General features: G+C 40.4%; 2 protein-coding genes and 1 long non-coding RNA gene across 3 annotated transcripts in view; 1 reads left to right on the top strand and 2 right to left on the bottom strand.

The window, feature by feature from the left end:
- The window catches only part of HEATR5A (HEAT repeat containing 5A), an 86229-nt gene extending 70578 nt beyond the window's left edge, over positions 1-15651 (bottom strand). The window contains exon 1 of the mRNA XM_065686411.1: positions 15598-15651. The gene's annotated coding sequence lies outside the window, so the exon portion shown is untranslated. The remainder of the gene's footprint in view (positions 1-15597) is intronic.
- Positions 7153-15683, bottom strand: DTD2 (D-aminoacyl-tRNA deacylase 2). Its single transcript, XM_065686418.1, has 3 exons — positions 15556-15683; positions 9550-9619; positions 7153-7510 (listed from the first exon to the last, which is right to left on the bottom strand). Exons 1-3 carry the CDS (start codon positions 15664-15666, stop codon positions 7185-7187), a joined length of 507 nt encoding a protein of 168 aa, XP_065542490.1. The 5' UTR covers positions 15667-15683; the 3' UTR covers positions 7153-7184.
- A 103-nt stretch (positions 15684-15786) lies between these two features.
- On the top strand, positions 15787-17389 carry LOC136017797 (uncharacterized). Its single transcript, XR_010614095.1, has 2 exons — positions 15787-15991; positions 16301-17389. It is a non-coding gene; the product is annotated as an uncharacterized LOC136017797 (long non-coding RNA).
- The last annotated feature ends 201 nt before the right edge of the window (positions 17390-17590 follow it).

Below are 17590 nucleotides of genomic sequence, written 5' to 3'. Positions count from 1 at the left end.
CTAGACTTCTTTTTATTCCCAACACAGTTGCTTTTTGTACTATCACAAAATACAAGGCCTGAATTCCTGCCAAGCAATTACACAGTCCTGCTGTTATTTTTAATTCTAAAATGTAAATAAAGGTATTATGCAGGCCTAGATAATGTTAGATACAGCTACCAAAATGGAAGCGGGAAATGAGTCCTATCAAAACCACAACACAATAATCCCAAACAGCTCAATGTATGAATAAATGTTCAATCTTCAGCAGTAAAATTTAATAATATGGGGTTTTTTTTTAATTTTAAAATTAAATACCTGAAGAATCCCGGTTAAAGTATTCTGACAAGAATTAGCTGCACATTAATGAGACCTAGAGATGGACTGCTACCTGCATATTAAGGCCTCCCAAGAACCTTTTGCTTTTACTGTTTATCCAAAACCCTTCATTGCAATCTCTTTTCCAAGGGAGCACATCTAAATAGCCATAAGCTCTTTGCACATTTTTAATACATACTGATATAATAGGGCATCTAGTGCGGCACTTACACAGGCAGATACAACCGAAGTCAATAGAAAGCAATCTTAAATTCAGATGAACAAGATACATAAATATATGTGACTAGAACAGTGTGACAGGAATACCATTTATTTGCTTTTCCATGCTCTCTGGGTCATTTCTATTTATAAATAGCATGGGGTGTTATTTGTAGTGATACCACACTGTTCACTGAGGTACCCACGGTGCTCTGTGGACATTATCTCAAGTCACCTTTGTAAGGCAGAGGCTAAAGTAGGAGGCAATGAAAGGCAAACTCCTATAGTTCAACAAAGATGAAGAGAGGTGATAACGTATTGCCTTCTGAAGCCAAAAGAAGAGCAGAGGTGGGTTTTTTCCATTAGGAAAAGAAGAAAAAGAAGTGGTTTTAAACTTCTTTTCCCCATTTTCATGCTTTCTTTGTCTCACAGATGGAAAAAGTGGAGCAGAAAATTGCTTTGCGCAAAGCCACACACTGGCAGTAATTGAACGAGCGGACAGCGACAGCATTGGTTTAAATGGGAAATGTGCAATGCATTCATACTATTCTATTCAGGCTATTCTAATTGCTGTTCTTTTCTCTTGTCCACATATATAATTTACTTTTCAGCTGTAGTTGCACAGCACTTCTGGTAGCAGAATCTTGTAGGAACTCCCAAATTTTTAGCTTATTTAAAGAAACTTCAAGAAAAGAAGAAGGAATATGAGATACCAAGCTCATTAAATTCTTAAGGGAGTCTTAAATTTTGGGTGCTGTTTTCCTAAGAAAGAGATTGAGGAGGCAGCTCTAACTTCGGTTCTCATCCAGCAGTTGTGACCCTGATTTATAAAGTACCTGTGGATCTCGCAGAATTCAGCCTCACTGTGCTGTGCAGTACACCAAACAGGGATAGTCATTGTTTTGCTCAATGTGTATGTAGCCTTAAGTAATGACACACTGGAAAAAAACTGAATACCCATTTATTAGATGAGAATGGAGGTGCAAAGAAGAAATTAAGCCAGTCACAGAGGGGTTTGGTGATAGACCTCAGATAATGCCTGTGGATTTCTGGAGACCTCCATAGCATACCGCCACTCTAGAAGAGAAACAGAGTGTGTTTAAAGGAGACCATGTAGCAAAGTACAGACTATGAGAGACTAAAAGCAGAAAATGATGGAAGCTTAAAGAATTCATACCTCCTTCTCCAAAGAAGCTATTTTTACACCAGAGGTTCACTGGATCATACTTTTAATCCTGTGAGAGACTGATCTGAAATCAGACTCCACTGTCCATTGTCTCAAAGATTGGTCTGAGAAGCTGAGATGGACTACACCATTCACTGCCTGAGGGATGAGTGGGAAAGAGCTGAGGTAACACCCTTCCGTTGTCTCAAGAATTGGTGTGAGGAATTGCAACTGGACTCCACTGACCATAGTCTCAGAGATGGGTGGGAGGAGTTGAGACAAGACTCTTCCATCCATTGCCTGGGAGAAGGGAGTGAGGAGCTGAATTGGGAATCCACCATCCATTGCCTGAGGGATGAATGAGAAAGAGCTGACAAGACTCTTCCATGCATTACCTTGAGGATTGCTGTGAGGAATTGCTGTCCATTATCCCAAGAATTGCTGCAGACACCTGTGTGTGTGCAGACACCTGCAGTTGGCTGCAAGACCAGAAAAACTGGCCCACCAGAACAGGAATATAAAAAGGGGAGTAAAACATCGCCAAAATTGGTACCTTTAAAGGGATTCCAGAAGGATGCCTCCATAAGGACACCCACCACCGATGGACTCTTGGGGGATACTCTGCTCCGATACTATGAGACTACGAACCCTGAAGAACTCCCACCACCGCCGATGATGACAACAGATTCCTGGGACACTGCTGGATCCACGGTGGTGACTCTCTCTGCACCCTGAATTCTTGCTTCATTTTCTACCTTTTTTCCAATCTGTCTTATCACTATCCCCTTTATTACAATAACATCCCTTTTTTACAACTGTCTTTTCGTAATTTGTAATAAACAAACTGTCCGATTACGGTACTTGACCTCATTTGTGTCTTAATTTCACTCTCAGGATCATGAACTGAACCAGGGTCTGGCACTGGGCTTTTTCTCCAATCGGACCCTGACAAATCCAAACAGATGGCTGAGACTGATGGGTGTTCTCAGGGAGTAGTGGTTGCTTTGAGTCACAATGAAGAAAGAAACTTTTGTGCAGCTTTTGTGGTAAATGAGATCAGACATCACAGATGCATTAAAGGACCTGGTGAAAACTGCCATAAAGGCTGGCTAATATCCAGCAGCCCATCAAGCAGGTGCCATCTCAACACGGGGAAGCAACTGTCTTTAGCTGTTACATACAAAATCTTGTTATGGGCAAAAAGAAACCCACCTTATGTGTAAAGTCATAAAAATATATATAAAAAAAATCTGATTATTGCAGGAAAATAAAGAAAAATAGAGCAACTGTACAGAAAGTCTCAGCAATACTACAGTTAAAGTTGTTATGCATGCACTATCTAGTACCTGCCCCTTCTCCTGGTGTCTTGCCTATCCTTTCACCTCCCTATGGCTTCCATCTGATGGAGTGAACATAGTGGATCATCAGCATCCAGAGTCCTGTGCCTGCAAGAGTATGATGTTAATGTTCATGATTTCCTCTTCTTTTTTTTTCCTCTCTTGGAAACAGCTTTCACTTGGGGCTATTTTTAAATGTTTCCTAATGTAGTTATACACCTTCCTTTTTCACTAGTCTGCAACTATGTATTTATCTTGAATACTGTCTTCTCTTTTTACCCCTAAGGCTAGCTTTGTCCAGCTCTGGGTCTGTACTTCTTGAACTGACCATTGGAAAGTGCTTTACAGCCTCAGGGTCTCCAGCACCAGCCTGTGCCCCATCTTTTACTGTTCCATGACTATACCTATACTCCACACTGCACCTGGTGTCTTCGCTGCTCAAGGTTACTGCTGTTGTAACAAGCCTTCACTTCTGTACACTGTAATGTTGTTAGTCATATCATCCTACACAGAATAACTACTTAATATGTGTATAAAACCTGTGGTTACACAATACAAAGCAAAAGTAAACTAAATTAGCTATAGACTCCTGTCATCAGAAAAAAATGATGTTACAGGTAAATCAAGTAAAACCAAAGCCACAAGAAGATCAGAGAAAGTTCAGGGAAAGCACATGTGATAAGCCTCCATCTTCAGGTCTTGTAAACTCAGGACAAAGCCTGTGAACTGTTACTAGCAATGGCAATACAGCTGCACCATTGTTACTGGTATTACTGGGCTACTTGCTATTACCTTCCAATTATGGATTAGTATTTGTAAGTTGCACATTGTACGTAGAAACAGAGATAAGTATTTCCACAAAGGGCATGGGAAGGAAGTGGCAGTAATGCTGACTACAAAACAAGCTATTGCACCTGAACTCATTAGTTTTATGAGCACAGTCCATAGTCCACACACACTCAGCATAGACACACTGGGTGTGTACACTGCAAACAAGGTCACAAAATCCCCAATACAACAATTATGTGTGAGAGTAGAATTGGGGCCACACTAGAATAGCATAATGATGACTCTTGATTTTATAGCTTACTTCAACAAAGTGGGGAATAATAAGCATCTTCCAATAGATATTCTCTAAGTATAGCACAAGATACTTATTTGAGCTTTTGTCTCGTCACAGAATAGCAGCTATTTAAAGCACTGTCAGGTCATCTGCTTAAAGCACATATTCATGGCAGAAAGCAATGAACATTTGGCTTTGAAAAAAAAATATTAATCAATTTTTTCATCAGTATGGTCCATCACATTATTCAGAAATAGCTTCTTTCAGTAAATGGGTTGTGAATCAATAATAGATATAAATAAAGCTGTACAAAGGGCACATCATTTAACAAGCTGCCAATCGTTGGAGCAGAAGATGACAGTAATCAGTATTCCAAGATGGATACACAAATAACTCAGAAAGAGGAAGATACACACAAAGATGCCACCTTTTTACAGAAACTCCAGAGTTCTGTCTTGTGTCAAGAACCACTGAATTATACATAAGTTTGTATGTATTTTAAATGAGAGATCAGTACAAGATAGAGTTTGAGCTGAAGTCTGTTTTTCACTAACCATTTTCAGGCTCATCCCTCTTCCAGAGTTCTTGAAATACAGAGACTAAATTGCCAGGCTGCCAAAGATCTTTCTGGAGCCAGGGGAAAAAAGCCCAAACAAAACCCCCAAACCTGCAGACTTCGTACTATACCTCAAAGGATCAATTCTTGAGATATACTGACTACCCACAATTCCTGTAAAGTGAAAAGTGGTGTTACTCAGCACTTTTTAAGACCTAGCCTCCACCAGAAAGAGGAATAAAAAGTTTTTTCAAGCACAGGGATCATACTGATTTGTATTAGTTATTCACATCAGGAAAATCTTGTTTAGATGTTGATAGTAAGAGTTTAGAACATGACTCATATTGTGTCTATCACAACTGTTAGTTAATATGTCATTTGGGACATAGCTAATATTTTCAGGCCATTTGTGTGAACAGTTGTTTTCAACTGTGAGAGTGCTAGTTGCCAGGAATCCAGTATCCTCAGGTATTTCATAATTATGAAACATATGTTATCTGAAAAATCTTACTGCTCTCATCAAAACTATGAGCTCTGTATCTGTTAAAAAGTGTGATTCTCATGGCATAGTTTCAGCCTGCAGATTACACGTCCAGTCATGGTTTAAAAAAACCCAAACAACAAAGATAAGGACAGAATCTTTCTAACTACTGACCTGCAGTTAAGACTGCACAAGCTGTCATGCTCACTAACCAAAGTATTTATTATTTAAATGGGAATTCTGCATAATAACTGCAAAGCATAGAACTGTCCAATTTCACTTTGACCCTGTCGTGGTTTAAACCGAGCCACGCAGCTCGTTCACTCACTCCCCCCCGCTTTTCTCTCTCTTTCTTTCCTTCCCCCGCCCCCACCCCGCTCCCGGAGGGATGGGGAGGAGAATCGAGAGAATGTAACTCCCACAGGTTGAGATAAGAGCAGCCCAGTAACTAAGGTACAACACAAATCACTGCTGCTACCACCAGTGATAATATTGATAAGAGAAAATAACAAGGGAAGAGAATACCACCACCGAACGAGTTCGACCCCCCCGAAGAGCACCCGTGCCCTTCCGGGTAACTCCCAGTTACCTCCCTGGGCATGACGTGCTGTGGTATGGAATACCTCTTTGGCTAGCTTGGGTCAGGTGTCCTCTCTCTGCTTCCTCCCGGCCTCCCCTCGTCCCTGGCAGAGCATGAGACTCACAAAATCCTTAGTCAGGGTAAACATCACTTAGCAACAATTAAAAACAGTTGGTGTTATCAGCTCTGTTCCCAGGCCAGAAGTCAAAACACAGCGCTGCACCAGCTACTAAAAAGGAGAAAAACTGACTGCTACTCCTAAACCCAGGACAGAACCCTTCTAAATTACTGACCTCACAAAACATTGTGCTGCTGTAAAAGAGTAACTTGACTCATAGGACGAATGCACTTCAATTAGTTTTGAATTTACCACGTTTTAATGTAGCTGTTCTGTTCTTACTGCCTCACAAGATAGAATTTACCATTATATCTTCTTAACGCCAGCTGTTAGTGATGGTTATGACAGTACTGCATAGTGGGTCAGCTGGGAATGGCGGCCCAAATGTGCAAACACTGTATATAAAAGAAATACAAGCTACTCTCTGCCTGGCAGATTCAACAGACAAAAAGCTGGAAGGACAACGCGGCAGCATACATCATGCCATTTTTATTTGTGTTTTCATGTGAGTATTTCAGTCCTTTTCCTGAGGCTCTGTTATGAAAGAATTGAGTAGACAAGATGACCAAGGTAACAAAGACACAGGCCAAACTATAACAAGCAGCCTATGAAAACACATCAGAGGAGATTCTGGAGTGCAGACTTTAAGAAAGCAATTCAGTGGTACTGCCTTAACTTCAGTTTCTAGAGGCACCTCGCTTTTTCTTCGTTGTATAGCCCATATTCAGTGCTTAAATGTCCCACCCCTAAACACTGTGGATGAGGGGAATGGACTTCTCATTTAATACCTACTATCTAATAGGCTAAAAATTCAATGAATTTGTGCTTTCAATAGTTGCTAGCTAGGAAGTGTTGCTATTTCATAGATAGGAAACAGAAAGGCAAAAATTGTCTGACTAAGGAAATCCAGAAACGGGTAAGTACATCTACAGCATCTGGGAACAGGTAAGAACATCCGCAGCATTCTTTTATTTTTTCAATCTATAAACTGTGCATCCTCAAGGGTACTTTACAATAGCTAATACATGTAAAACTTTTGCCATTATTTTTGTAGTAAGAAATGTATGCATTACCCTATTTTCGTTAATAAAGCCTTCCAAACTATCCAGCTTCACTGGATCAATATTACCAATTATTTTGACCACGCTGCAGACGAATATGGGCATAAAACAAATAACTCGTTGTCGCAAAGCAGTCTTAAGCGTCTATTTAATGAGACTGGCAACACCAGTACCAGATGAGTGAAAGTCTTTCTTACATTCTATCTCTCAAATCATTTAAGTATATATTAATGCTTAGAAATTATAGATATTTAAAAAAACAGAAGAAGACAACATTTGCCAGCCAGTATTGTACCATTTATTTCTTTCAAAATTCAATCAGATGAGTGTAAGGTCCATTTGTATCCAGTTTTAACACCTGCCTGTTTCCATATGTGCCGTGCTTGACGCGAACACCTGCCTCTGCACATCTGGTGCTGGCAGACAGTTCTTTTTCACACAAAGTCACAAACTGAGAATAAAGTTCTAGACCTTTTTCTTTTTCAATGTTTGCATGGTACTGCATCTTCTTTCCCTTCAGTTTACCACCTAGAGTAGCTTGTGGTATAATTAGAACATCGCCTGGTAAGTCAAGAACAGAAACGTACTCGCCGCTTTCATTTTCACTTAATTTAACACTCAACAGCATATGGACTGCAAAAAAAATAAAGTAAGAGTTAGTGTAACTGAACCAAATTAAAGAGCACCTAATAAAACATCATAAAGAAGATATAACAAATATTGTGATGTGTGACAAATTATTAGAGTAACAGGAACTGCTTATTAATGAAATGAAACATAGTTGGTAAACACTATCAATGAGCTAAGATGTCCGAGTATTGTAAAGAATGTCAAGGATATTTATATTGATATAGTATGACAAAAGACTTGTATTTTGGTTGTCTGAAATCCTGAAGTTGATTCTAGTTGGACACCCCCAGAGGAACCCAGGATCCAACCAGTGACCCTAATTTAACTACCCTATACTCAAATAGGCAACATCTGCACAACACTACACACTGTAGGAGATAACACCATCTTCAGTGCACTTTGGAGAAGCTTCTGTCCGAGGGTCTTTTCATTCTGCTTGTAGCAGTTCGCAGCAGGACCCAGCACTGATGTGGGCTGAAGCCACAGCTCTGCAGTTTTGCCTCAAGTGGAGTGAGTGTCCTTCAGCACTCCACTGTGAGACGAATGGGTGCCAGCTTGTCTTTTGAGAGACGAAATGGGCAGGAAGATCAAAGATGCAATTTGGTCCATAAGCCAGAATATATAAACTTCCAAACAAAATTGCTGCATTTACTAACATTATATTTTCCAATGTATGTATGTTTGTATAAGAAATCAAAGCATTCCCCAAAAACTTCCTCCAGCTCCGTAAAAGCTAGGAGGATACTAGTCATGCCTCCAAACCCATAAAAGTTTAATGTTGTTGGAACCAAGAAGAGCTGAGTTGTGATTCTGGAAGCAAAACCAGTCATTTAAACAGTTTCAAAATATATTTAGGAAAAAATATTTTATAAGACAGACATTTAAGGAGGATAGTTGTAGATGAATATCCTAATAGGAAACAACTTTTTCTGGCCTTTTTCAGCTGCCAGACAGCTGAAAAGGTCATTATTTTCAAGTAAAGTAACACTCTCATGAAACCCTCACAAGCACAAAAGCAATTTTCATATCACAGTTTTAAATACACCCAAAGATTTCAGCTTAGTTTAGCATCACAGAAAGACTCTGCCCTCTAAGACCAAGACCCCCAGCAGCTGCTCTCAGCATTTTTAATAGTACCTGTGCTGTTGCACAGACTGTGTGCACTGCCAGGTCTTTCTGATGGTCCCAGTCAGTAGCCCAAAATAGACTATTGTCACTTGACCTTTCGAAAAACCACTAATATCAGACAGTCACAGAAATGGGGCACTTTTATCTGGAATACATGGCATCATGAAGTTTCCCAGGTGATGCAGTGCTACTGAAGGAGGAAAGGAGGGCGAGTAATTAAATAAACATAAAGAACAAAACCAACCAAGCAACCAAAACTTCAAGCTGAAACAACAGTGGGTGAAGACAGAAATGGCTACCATTTGATCTTATTCATAGCATCTTCTCTGCTTTGATGTAAATGTTAAAGCGCATGTGGAGAAGAGGGAAAGAACTGCAGATATTGATGTTATCACTTTTGAACCAGAAAACTGCACTTAAAATGCTAACTGTACATAGTATCACCGGAAGGAGACAGGAAGGACAATGTTTAGTTATCCACCCAACTCCCTCTACTGGCTGTAATTTTAAATATGCTGCACCTACACTGAGATCAGTGCTACAATACTTCTCAAATCAAGCCACAAATTATTTTAAAACAGTTTAAACTGAGATCTGTCCTGGACTGAACCTGCTGCCTGATACATGTAATATGTCAAAACAGCAGGTGACACACTTTCTTTGCTAGAATGTTATCATCATGGGAATTGACTTTCTAAATGACAGGTTGATCATGAGCAGATGGACAGAGTGAGAAGTACAGACAACTGTCAAAAGAAACAAGACCAAGCAAGCTGCTCTTTCAGCCAGGTGACTGATCTGAAATGATGATGTCTGATGGCTTTTTGACTTCTTGTCCAAATGGTTGCTGCCTTCTCTGCCTCTACTGCTCTTCTTTTTCAAAAATACAAGAATTGATAAGGATTATATCATACCAATTTTTGGAACAAGATCCTCATCAGCACCTTTGAAGAAGCATATGTAGATAACAAGCCCCCTCTGGATCTACAAAAGATTACAGAAAACTGCGTCAATGTTTCTCCTTGTCCAACATGCACACTAATCACTAAAACTAGTATCAAAAATAACAAAACTGCACAAGAAAATCTTCTGAGAGCAGTTTTAGTTATCTAGTATAACTTCAGACATCAGGTTTATGCACCACACTGTGGAAGCTTATGAGATATATGCTGATTATCTGCACAATGCTTCTACATACAATTAAGCCAATTTATTAGCTCCATGTAAAGCCAAATTTAGTTGGAATATACAATGGACAGTATTAACACAGTCAAGGTGACAAGATGAATTACGGTACTTAAATCCAGCAAAGGAAATCATTTAAGCTTTTTCTGATCAAATATAAAATAATTTTCAGTGTGAATTGCAAGTTTATTTCCTATCACGAAACATGACAAACACCATAGGACTTGGCAGTGAACTGAACTATATTTTGATGTCAAAAGTAATCTAGCAGAGGATAATTCTGAAAAAAACCATCGAGTCTGTTAATTAAAGATTGAAACATGATGACTAACTTAAATCTGATGACCAACAACTGAAGTTGTTCAGAATATTATTTAATGGTGGGTAAAATATTTTTGGTGAAATGGGACCCTTCCCCTGATTTGTATAAAGTATATGCTACTTCTTCAGCAGTCAGAGGGACTACTTGTAAGAAATAGTGATTTGAGGGAAGAACTGGGTCTGTACTGAAGAGAAAGCATAAGGAAATTCTTGTGTAGCTTTCCCACTTTCTTGGTTAGTTAACAAGGACTGTGTGCAACAACCTCTGCTTTATTAAGACAAACTGACAGGGTCTGCAGCCAACAGCAATTATGTCTCATGCACAGGTATACCTGAATGGTTTGACTTCTTCAGGACAAAAAAAGAAAGGCATACAATATCCAGAGGCATATAGTATCTGAAGAAACCCTCAGCACTGCTTTGTCAAGAATGAGTGTCTTTATATTTTTGTTAGAAGAAAGATAAATGTCAGCTTATGAAATGTCACCTAAGACATGTTAAGTAGGCTGGGGCAGGAAGGAGTCACTAATATAGACATTATCAAAGCAAAAGTACAAGAAATATGGATAGTTTCTAAAAAATACCTTTATTATTTTTCTTCTCTTCTATTTTTTCTTTTCCCCCTTTCTTTAAAAGATAAAGGTTTTAGGTGAAAAAAGCTCAGCTATACACGAGATTTTATCCCTTTGTTATTGCAGAGATTAAACAAAATGCTCAAGGCAATGACTGAGAAGAGCTATGTCCTCTCAACTATTTTTCTGGTAACTAACTTCAGGGAAAAAAGAGGCTGCTCTTTGTAGCCAAAACGTCACATGTTGAGAACTTTCAAAAGCTTTAAATGGCTCCTTTCAAAACTCATTTTGACCTCTGCACAGTATTATACATGTTCCCAAATGACTGCCATATTTCATAAACACTATAAGAAATTTGATGGCCTGAACCTCAAATGACATTTCAAATCATCTGTTTGAATAAAGAAATGCAGGCTGCCAAATGTGAAATATCCTACATGTTTAGCTAAATATTCATTCAACAAACAGACCAGCATCAGGGTATTCATAGAGAATAACAAGGTACATATACGTACTAACAAAAATGTTTGTGATAAAATAGGCTAAGCACATTGTATATACCTGATACTGAATTAGAATTGACTCCATTTAATAGCACACATCACAGAGAATCATTTGACTTGAGAATTGTGACTGGTTTTTGCAGTCTCACATACAGAAGTAACCATACTCTGCAAACAGTTCATTAAAAAAGACAAAAAGGTAAAGAAAGTGACACCTGCAAGTCCTAAGACCAGACAGCTAAAAAGTAAAAACAGTCACAATTTTTCCAGCCTCCATCATAATTTGATGCCTATTTTTGGATATACTTTTTATCACAAGATGAGACATAATATTAAGGGGAATTAAAGGAACAGGAGGTCAGATGGAAAAAAAATAATTCAGGGACGAGTCAAACATGCTAGAGGATGTTTCTATTTGTATGACATGCTTATGATTTTCTACAACACTTTTCAACCATGTCATAGTTGAAAACTATTCAGCTATTTGTATGTTGAAACTTATAGCTTCAACTATAGCTGAAAACTGTCTGAACACGTGTGAACATGTTTCTACCTCTTATTATGTCTTACTGTTTTGTTCTTTAGTTTTTTTAATTGAATAGATGTAAAATTGAATACAATTTCAAGAGCTAACCTAGTAATAATAATGCATGTCAGTCCTCTGATCTTGTATCAGTGTTTCAGCTGCCCTAAGACTAGTGCTTGTTGCCAGTGTAAAGAATGGGAATGTGAAAACCTTTTGAACCAAAGCAAAAACATTGCCTTTGCTGGAGGTCCTCTGTAACCTGTCAAAAGTCTAGCTGACTGCTCTTCACAACTGTATTTAACTCAGGAAAAATTAAGCAAAGTAACACAAACAAGAAAGTCATAAATTCAACATGCTGATGTGCAAAGAGCCACTGCAAGGAACTTACGTAGTGATGGGCAGATGCTTGGCCAGGAAAACTGTGCTTTGTGTGGATTTACTTTTATCAGTAAAATGCCTACATAAACAAACCAGCAAAGCAAGTTACTTTGCAACACTAGCATTTATGATACAACTGTCCTAAGTAACCATCAGACCAGGCAACCTGCATCATGAAGGGATGAAGTACCCAGCCCCTGAAGCCATACAGCCAGCCTTAGCAATACTGCCACCAAACAGTGCTTTTTAGCTTTTACAGGAAAAACAAACAGCTAACTCCTTCCTCATCCTCTTTACTAAATATATCCATCTGAATTTTGCAGGATTTCATTAGCAAACCTCAAATATATTCTGCATAACTACCCTTTCTTTCCCCCCACCCCAGGAAAATGCAATGCAACTGATAGTGGAAACTGAGTCACTCTGTAATCCTTAGGAAGCCAGCTTGTGAAACTAAATTATATAAAGTATTCTTTGACATTTCCATTTCATGTTCAGGTTTGCTACCCTGTGAGAAGATTTCTTATTTCATACATCCAGCTGCAGCAAAGAGAGATTACATCATCTACTGCAGGTCACAAAACAAGTCTGTGTCTGGTACCTTGCACTTCTTTTTGCCGTCTTAACCAGAAAACAGATCAAGGGAAAGAAGGGAAAAGCAGTTTCCACTGCATAAGGCGTAGGAACTTACACTTCTTAGCTGAATATTCATTTTACATTTCTTTTCTCCCATAGTTGTGAAATACACCAAATCTCACCTTTTTTCTCTCCTGCCTTTAAAAGGAGAATTCCTTTCCCCCCCCCCCCCCCAAGTATTTTGCTGTGTACATAAACCTTTTATGGATGCTATCTAACCAACATTTCTCCATAAACAAGACACCCCATCCCCAGTAATCCTCAACAGGGCAGAAAAACTCAATCATTAAAACACAATGAAGGCAGTGATTCATGTATAGATATAAAGTACACTCAAACCTTTTTCCAGATAAAGAACATTGACTCTGAAGTTCTTAAAGTACCTACAGGGGTCTCTTACAACCCAGAAGCTATTCAGAGCCACTTACATAACATGTTATTTATAGCATACTAGAAATTTCTCAAGGTGAGGACCTACTTTAAAGTTGTTACAGATCATCAGGAAACACTGGTTTATGTAAATAATAGTTTATTAGGTCTGGTTTGGTTTTGGTTTTTTTTTTTGCATTGACATGCATATGTAGGGAGCAACATTACAGAAAACCAGCAGCAATGACTCCTTTCAGGGACCTCTAAAGTAGTCACACTAAAGAAAATTGGAACTTTGCATAGGGGTTTTTTTCCTGCATGGTGAGTTCTTGTTAAAACAGATTTCTCTTAAAGGGCCCCAGGTGCTCAGGAAAGATTACCAAGTACCCCATGACAAATATTAGTAAGGTTCATGTCTGCAAAGTATCTGCTGCTGAGACCACCCAAGTCTCTTGCAGATTCCTTTAGTGCCATCTATTACTTTCTCTGTGATTTTGGTTAAGTCATTTAAAACTTCACAGAATAGATACACACAGAATAACCTCCTTGCAACAGAATTACTCATCCTATCTCTAACACATAACATATATGCTTCTTTTCAGACAGTTTAAAAGACAGCCAGCAAAATCACATTTCTGCTTTTATTTACTAGATCTACAATTAATTCTGCGATTAGCAAGCTAGAAATAGGGTATTTCTCCTCTAGTTAATTTATGCTGTGCTGAGCAACTTTTGCTATAATTAACCTTACACCGAGAAGCTAATGATGCAATACACACAGATGTACTTCAGCCAAACACAGTATCTGTGAGATGACACGTATCTCCTCTGAGTAAAACGTTCTGGCTTCCCAAGCCATGATGCGGAAACTAGGTCTTCTGGATCCACCTGCCTCTTCTGAACAAGGGCAGAAATGTTTTAAGAACAATGTGAAAGTCAAACAGTGGAAACACCTAGACCAACTTTTTTTAACTCTCTTCAGATTTGTTGAATGAACTCTTAAGGTCTTCAAACTCACTAGGATTTTTACTTTTTAAATGCGACTATATTTAGCCCCTTCTAGTTGTAGTAGACTTTAAAAAGGACAAAAACCAACACCAAAAAAAAAGCCAAGGGGTAAACATTTGACACCTTCATAGATGAGTTGTGCTAGCGCAGGTGACTCATAAACAGTGACAACTACAGCACAACAGTGCATCCCAAAGGGCAGCCTTCATGCTTTGGTAAACAGCCTGGCCTGCACAGCGCATAGCCCAAGGAGTCTGCAGACCTACCTACCTCTCCCAACAAAAGACTATGGGACGAAAAGAGGGAAATTGTGATGTTTCCCTCTAGCTGTGTGCCGGTCTATGTCCTAAATTTAACTTTTGGTTAGTGGTCTAGAAAAAAAAAAACATTACAACTACTGCTGCCACAGCCCTACTGCTGTACCTGGCCTTTCTTCTCCACATGTACACTACCTCACAACTAACAAAGTACACGGCTGAGCCCATCAGCCAAGTTTGCAGTGCGCCTGTGAAAATGTGTTTACGAAAGGGCAGATAATGGCACAAGACTAGAGGGGAAGGAGCTGTTTTGTGGTGGGGCAGCTGTGCTCTTCTGGAGGACCCAAACTGGAGCACAGGGGAAGAATGAGGAGTAGCAATGAGAAACCTCTGAGCACTGGGCTGCTTGTTGCTTCACTGAAGGGACCGACTGTAAACGATAACAAGGGGTTAAGGAGAGGGGTCTGTGGTGGAAGTGAGGAAGGGAATAGGAGAGGTGTCTGAAGTGAAGCTTAGCCTGGAAAAGCAGGAATGATTTTTTTTCAAATGCCTAAATAATTGTGAGTTGGTGATTTGTTTGGTTGGTTTTTTTTTTTCCAGTATTCAAATCACTAATTAAATTTATTAAACTGGCAGTGAATTCCCCAAGTGAAGGCTGTTTTGCCAGGGCCAGTAACGGGTAAGTGATTTCCCTGACTTTACTCTAACCCACTTGTCTTCCTCCTCTTGTTGCACTCCCACCGTCCCGCTCGGGGTAGGGCAGCGGCCAGACAGGCGCTCAGCTGCGGGCAGCAGCCAGCTGGCCACTGGGGCTGCTTCCAGCACAACCGGCTCGCTGAAGAACGAAGAGGCAGGTTTTGAAGGCAGGCACGGACAGCAGCCCAGCCCCGACCGGGATCTCCTGAAACTCCACAGGCTTACCCACCGCTGTCACCAACGCGATCGCGCTAAGCAGAGGCTGGAGCCTCGCTCAGGCCGCCGCCACCGAGTACCGTCCCCACGGCCTGCGCACAGCGGCCTCGGCCAGCACCCCCTGCCTCCATCCATGCGCTCGTCGTGCAGCCGACGGAGCGCCTTGCTGCTGCCCGCCTTGGCCCAGCGCAGCCCCGAGCCGACGCCGCTTCCCCCGTTCCTCCGAGGGGTGAAGGGCCGGCGCGGACGTTACCTCCACCCATTCGGCCTCGGCGCCGTGTTCGGGCGGCTTCACCTGCAGCCGGGCGAACGTGCACTGCTGGAGCAAGACCCGTGCCAGCGCCGGCTGCGCCACGACCGCCATCCCGACCCCGGCTCGGCCTGAGGAGGGCGGGGGTATGCGTGCGCGCTGCGCGGCCACGTCGCTGCCGCCGGGATTCGCCTAACGTCTTTCCGGCGCCACAGGCCGCGCCGCGCTGAGGGGTGCAGCGGGGCTGGGAGCCGTGTACCCGGGAGCCCGCCGTCGCAGGCGGGTGGAAAGAACGGGGCGGGGGGGCACCGATTTGGCTCTGCAGGAGGCGGCGACTTCACGCTGCAGATATTTAGAAGCAGTTTATGTGACACGCAAGCGGTGAAAAAAGTCCTTGCTGAAAATGTCAGAGAAAAGCTGCAAATACCTTTTGCAGAAGGTACAGCAGGGCTTGTGGTCTGTGGGTGGCTTCTAACGAGGGGCAGGCAGCAAGGATACAACCTTTGGAACAGAATAAGCAAAGTATCTCTACAGCTCAATTTACCCGGGTCCTACAGCTACCGGGGCGGGGGCGTGGTTGTGGTGAGGGGGAAAGGTTTGTCTCGAAGAGAAATGGAAAATCTGCTTGTTTTGTGGTGGAGAAACGTTACGTGCGTGGGGTAAGAGTCGTATGCTGTGTAGTTTCTGCGTGAAAATACAACTATGAATGTTGTCACTTCTTTGTAAACAAGTAATGTTTGTGTTTCAGGTGACCGAGATGAGCCCATCAAGTTGGAGAGTTTCTCTTCAGTAATGCTGCTTTGGAGTAGAGGGAGCAGAAAATAATGTACTGAAAAGGGAGCTGGAGAGGGAGGGATCAGAATAATGACAAAAAGAGTAGTTCTGAAGTGAGATCCCAATGCTAACGGGAAAAGTTAAAGTACTGCAAATACTTCTTTTGTTACCTGTCAGGTTTTTGGCTACATTCTCTGATAGTCGTTGGACAGTTCCAAAATTAGAAGAGTGCCTTCCTCCCATCCATGAAATCTGACAGATACGATTTTTTAATAACACGGGCTCCGGAAAGTCAGGATACAGGGATGCAGAATTCGGTGCCTCTCTCTGAATTAATTTTAAGACTGAAGGTTTTATTTTCACAACCGTGTTCAATTTTTGTTTAAAAATGTTAATACTTCTCACTGTGGGTGAGAAGCCAAATTTTGTTACCTGGCCTCCATCATAGAGTAAGATTACTGAAGATGATTACTGCACAGGAAAGGGCAATACACAGTCGTGAATAGATAGTGTTATACCTAGGGATGTATTTGGCTTCTCTGTGTTATTTAAAAATAACATTCTCTCTTGCATGAGTGTTCAGTGATGTTGCCCTTCCCAAAGCAAACCTTTATGAAAGAAGAGGAAATCACACTAAGTGGTTAGTACATAAACTAGCTAAATTTTGTTAGCTGTAGGGTATTGTTAAGTATGAGCTAGTTTTATTTAAACTCAGCTAATTTTATTTAAAATACCTTCTGTTCACTTACTCTAAAGCTGTATCCCCAGACTCATTGGGAAGAGTTTAATGCTGTAGCAATCCATTTTAAATGAGTTTTTTCTCCATATGTATTTGTGTGATATAAATTGATTGTTAAAGCAAATGGATTATACTACAATCTGAGTAAATTATGTAGCCAGATTATAGAGGGATAGTAATACACAAGGATGTTGATCGTGCTTTGTTGTAGTACTGTTATTTACATCAGGATTTGATGAAGAACATTTATTTATGTGCAAGTTTCAACACAGATGTGTGTGAAACAGTGTATAGAAAAATTAAAATGTTTATTTTTGGATTCTTGATGGAATTATATTTTCTTTGGGAAGACAAATGAATTTTCTTGTACTGCATCTTGAATTTCTTGAATCTTTTTGGTCCATAGTTAGGTTAAGAGCCTCTCTTTGTATGTCAAAGAATGACAGTAAATTTGTTGGTTACGTTTTATACAAAAGTTTGGATTTCACTGTTTTTTCACAAACCTCCTGACATCTAAAGAATATA

This window comes from Lathamus discolor, chromosome 6 (assembly GCF_037157495.1).
Source record: "Lathamus discolor isolate bLatDis1 chromosome 6, bLatDis1.hap1, whole genome shotgun sequence".
Taxonomy (NCBI): domain Eukaryota; kingdom Metazoa; phylum Chordata; class Aves; order Psittaciformes; family Psittacidae; genus Lathamus; species Lathamus discolor.
This window is presented reverse-complemented; position numbering and strand designations above follow the sequence as displayed.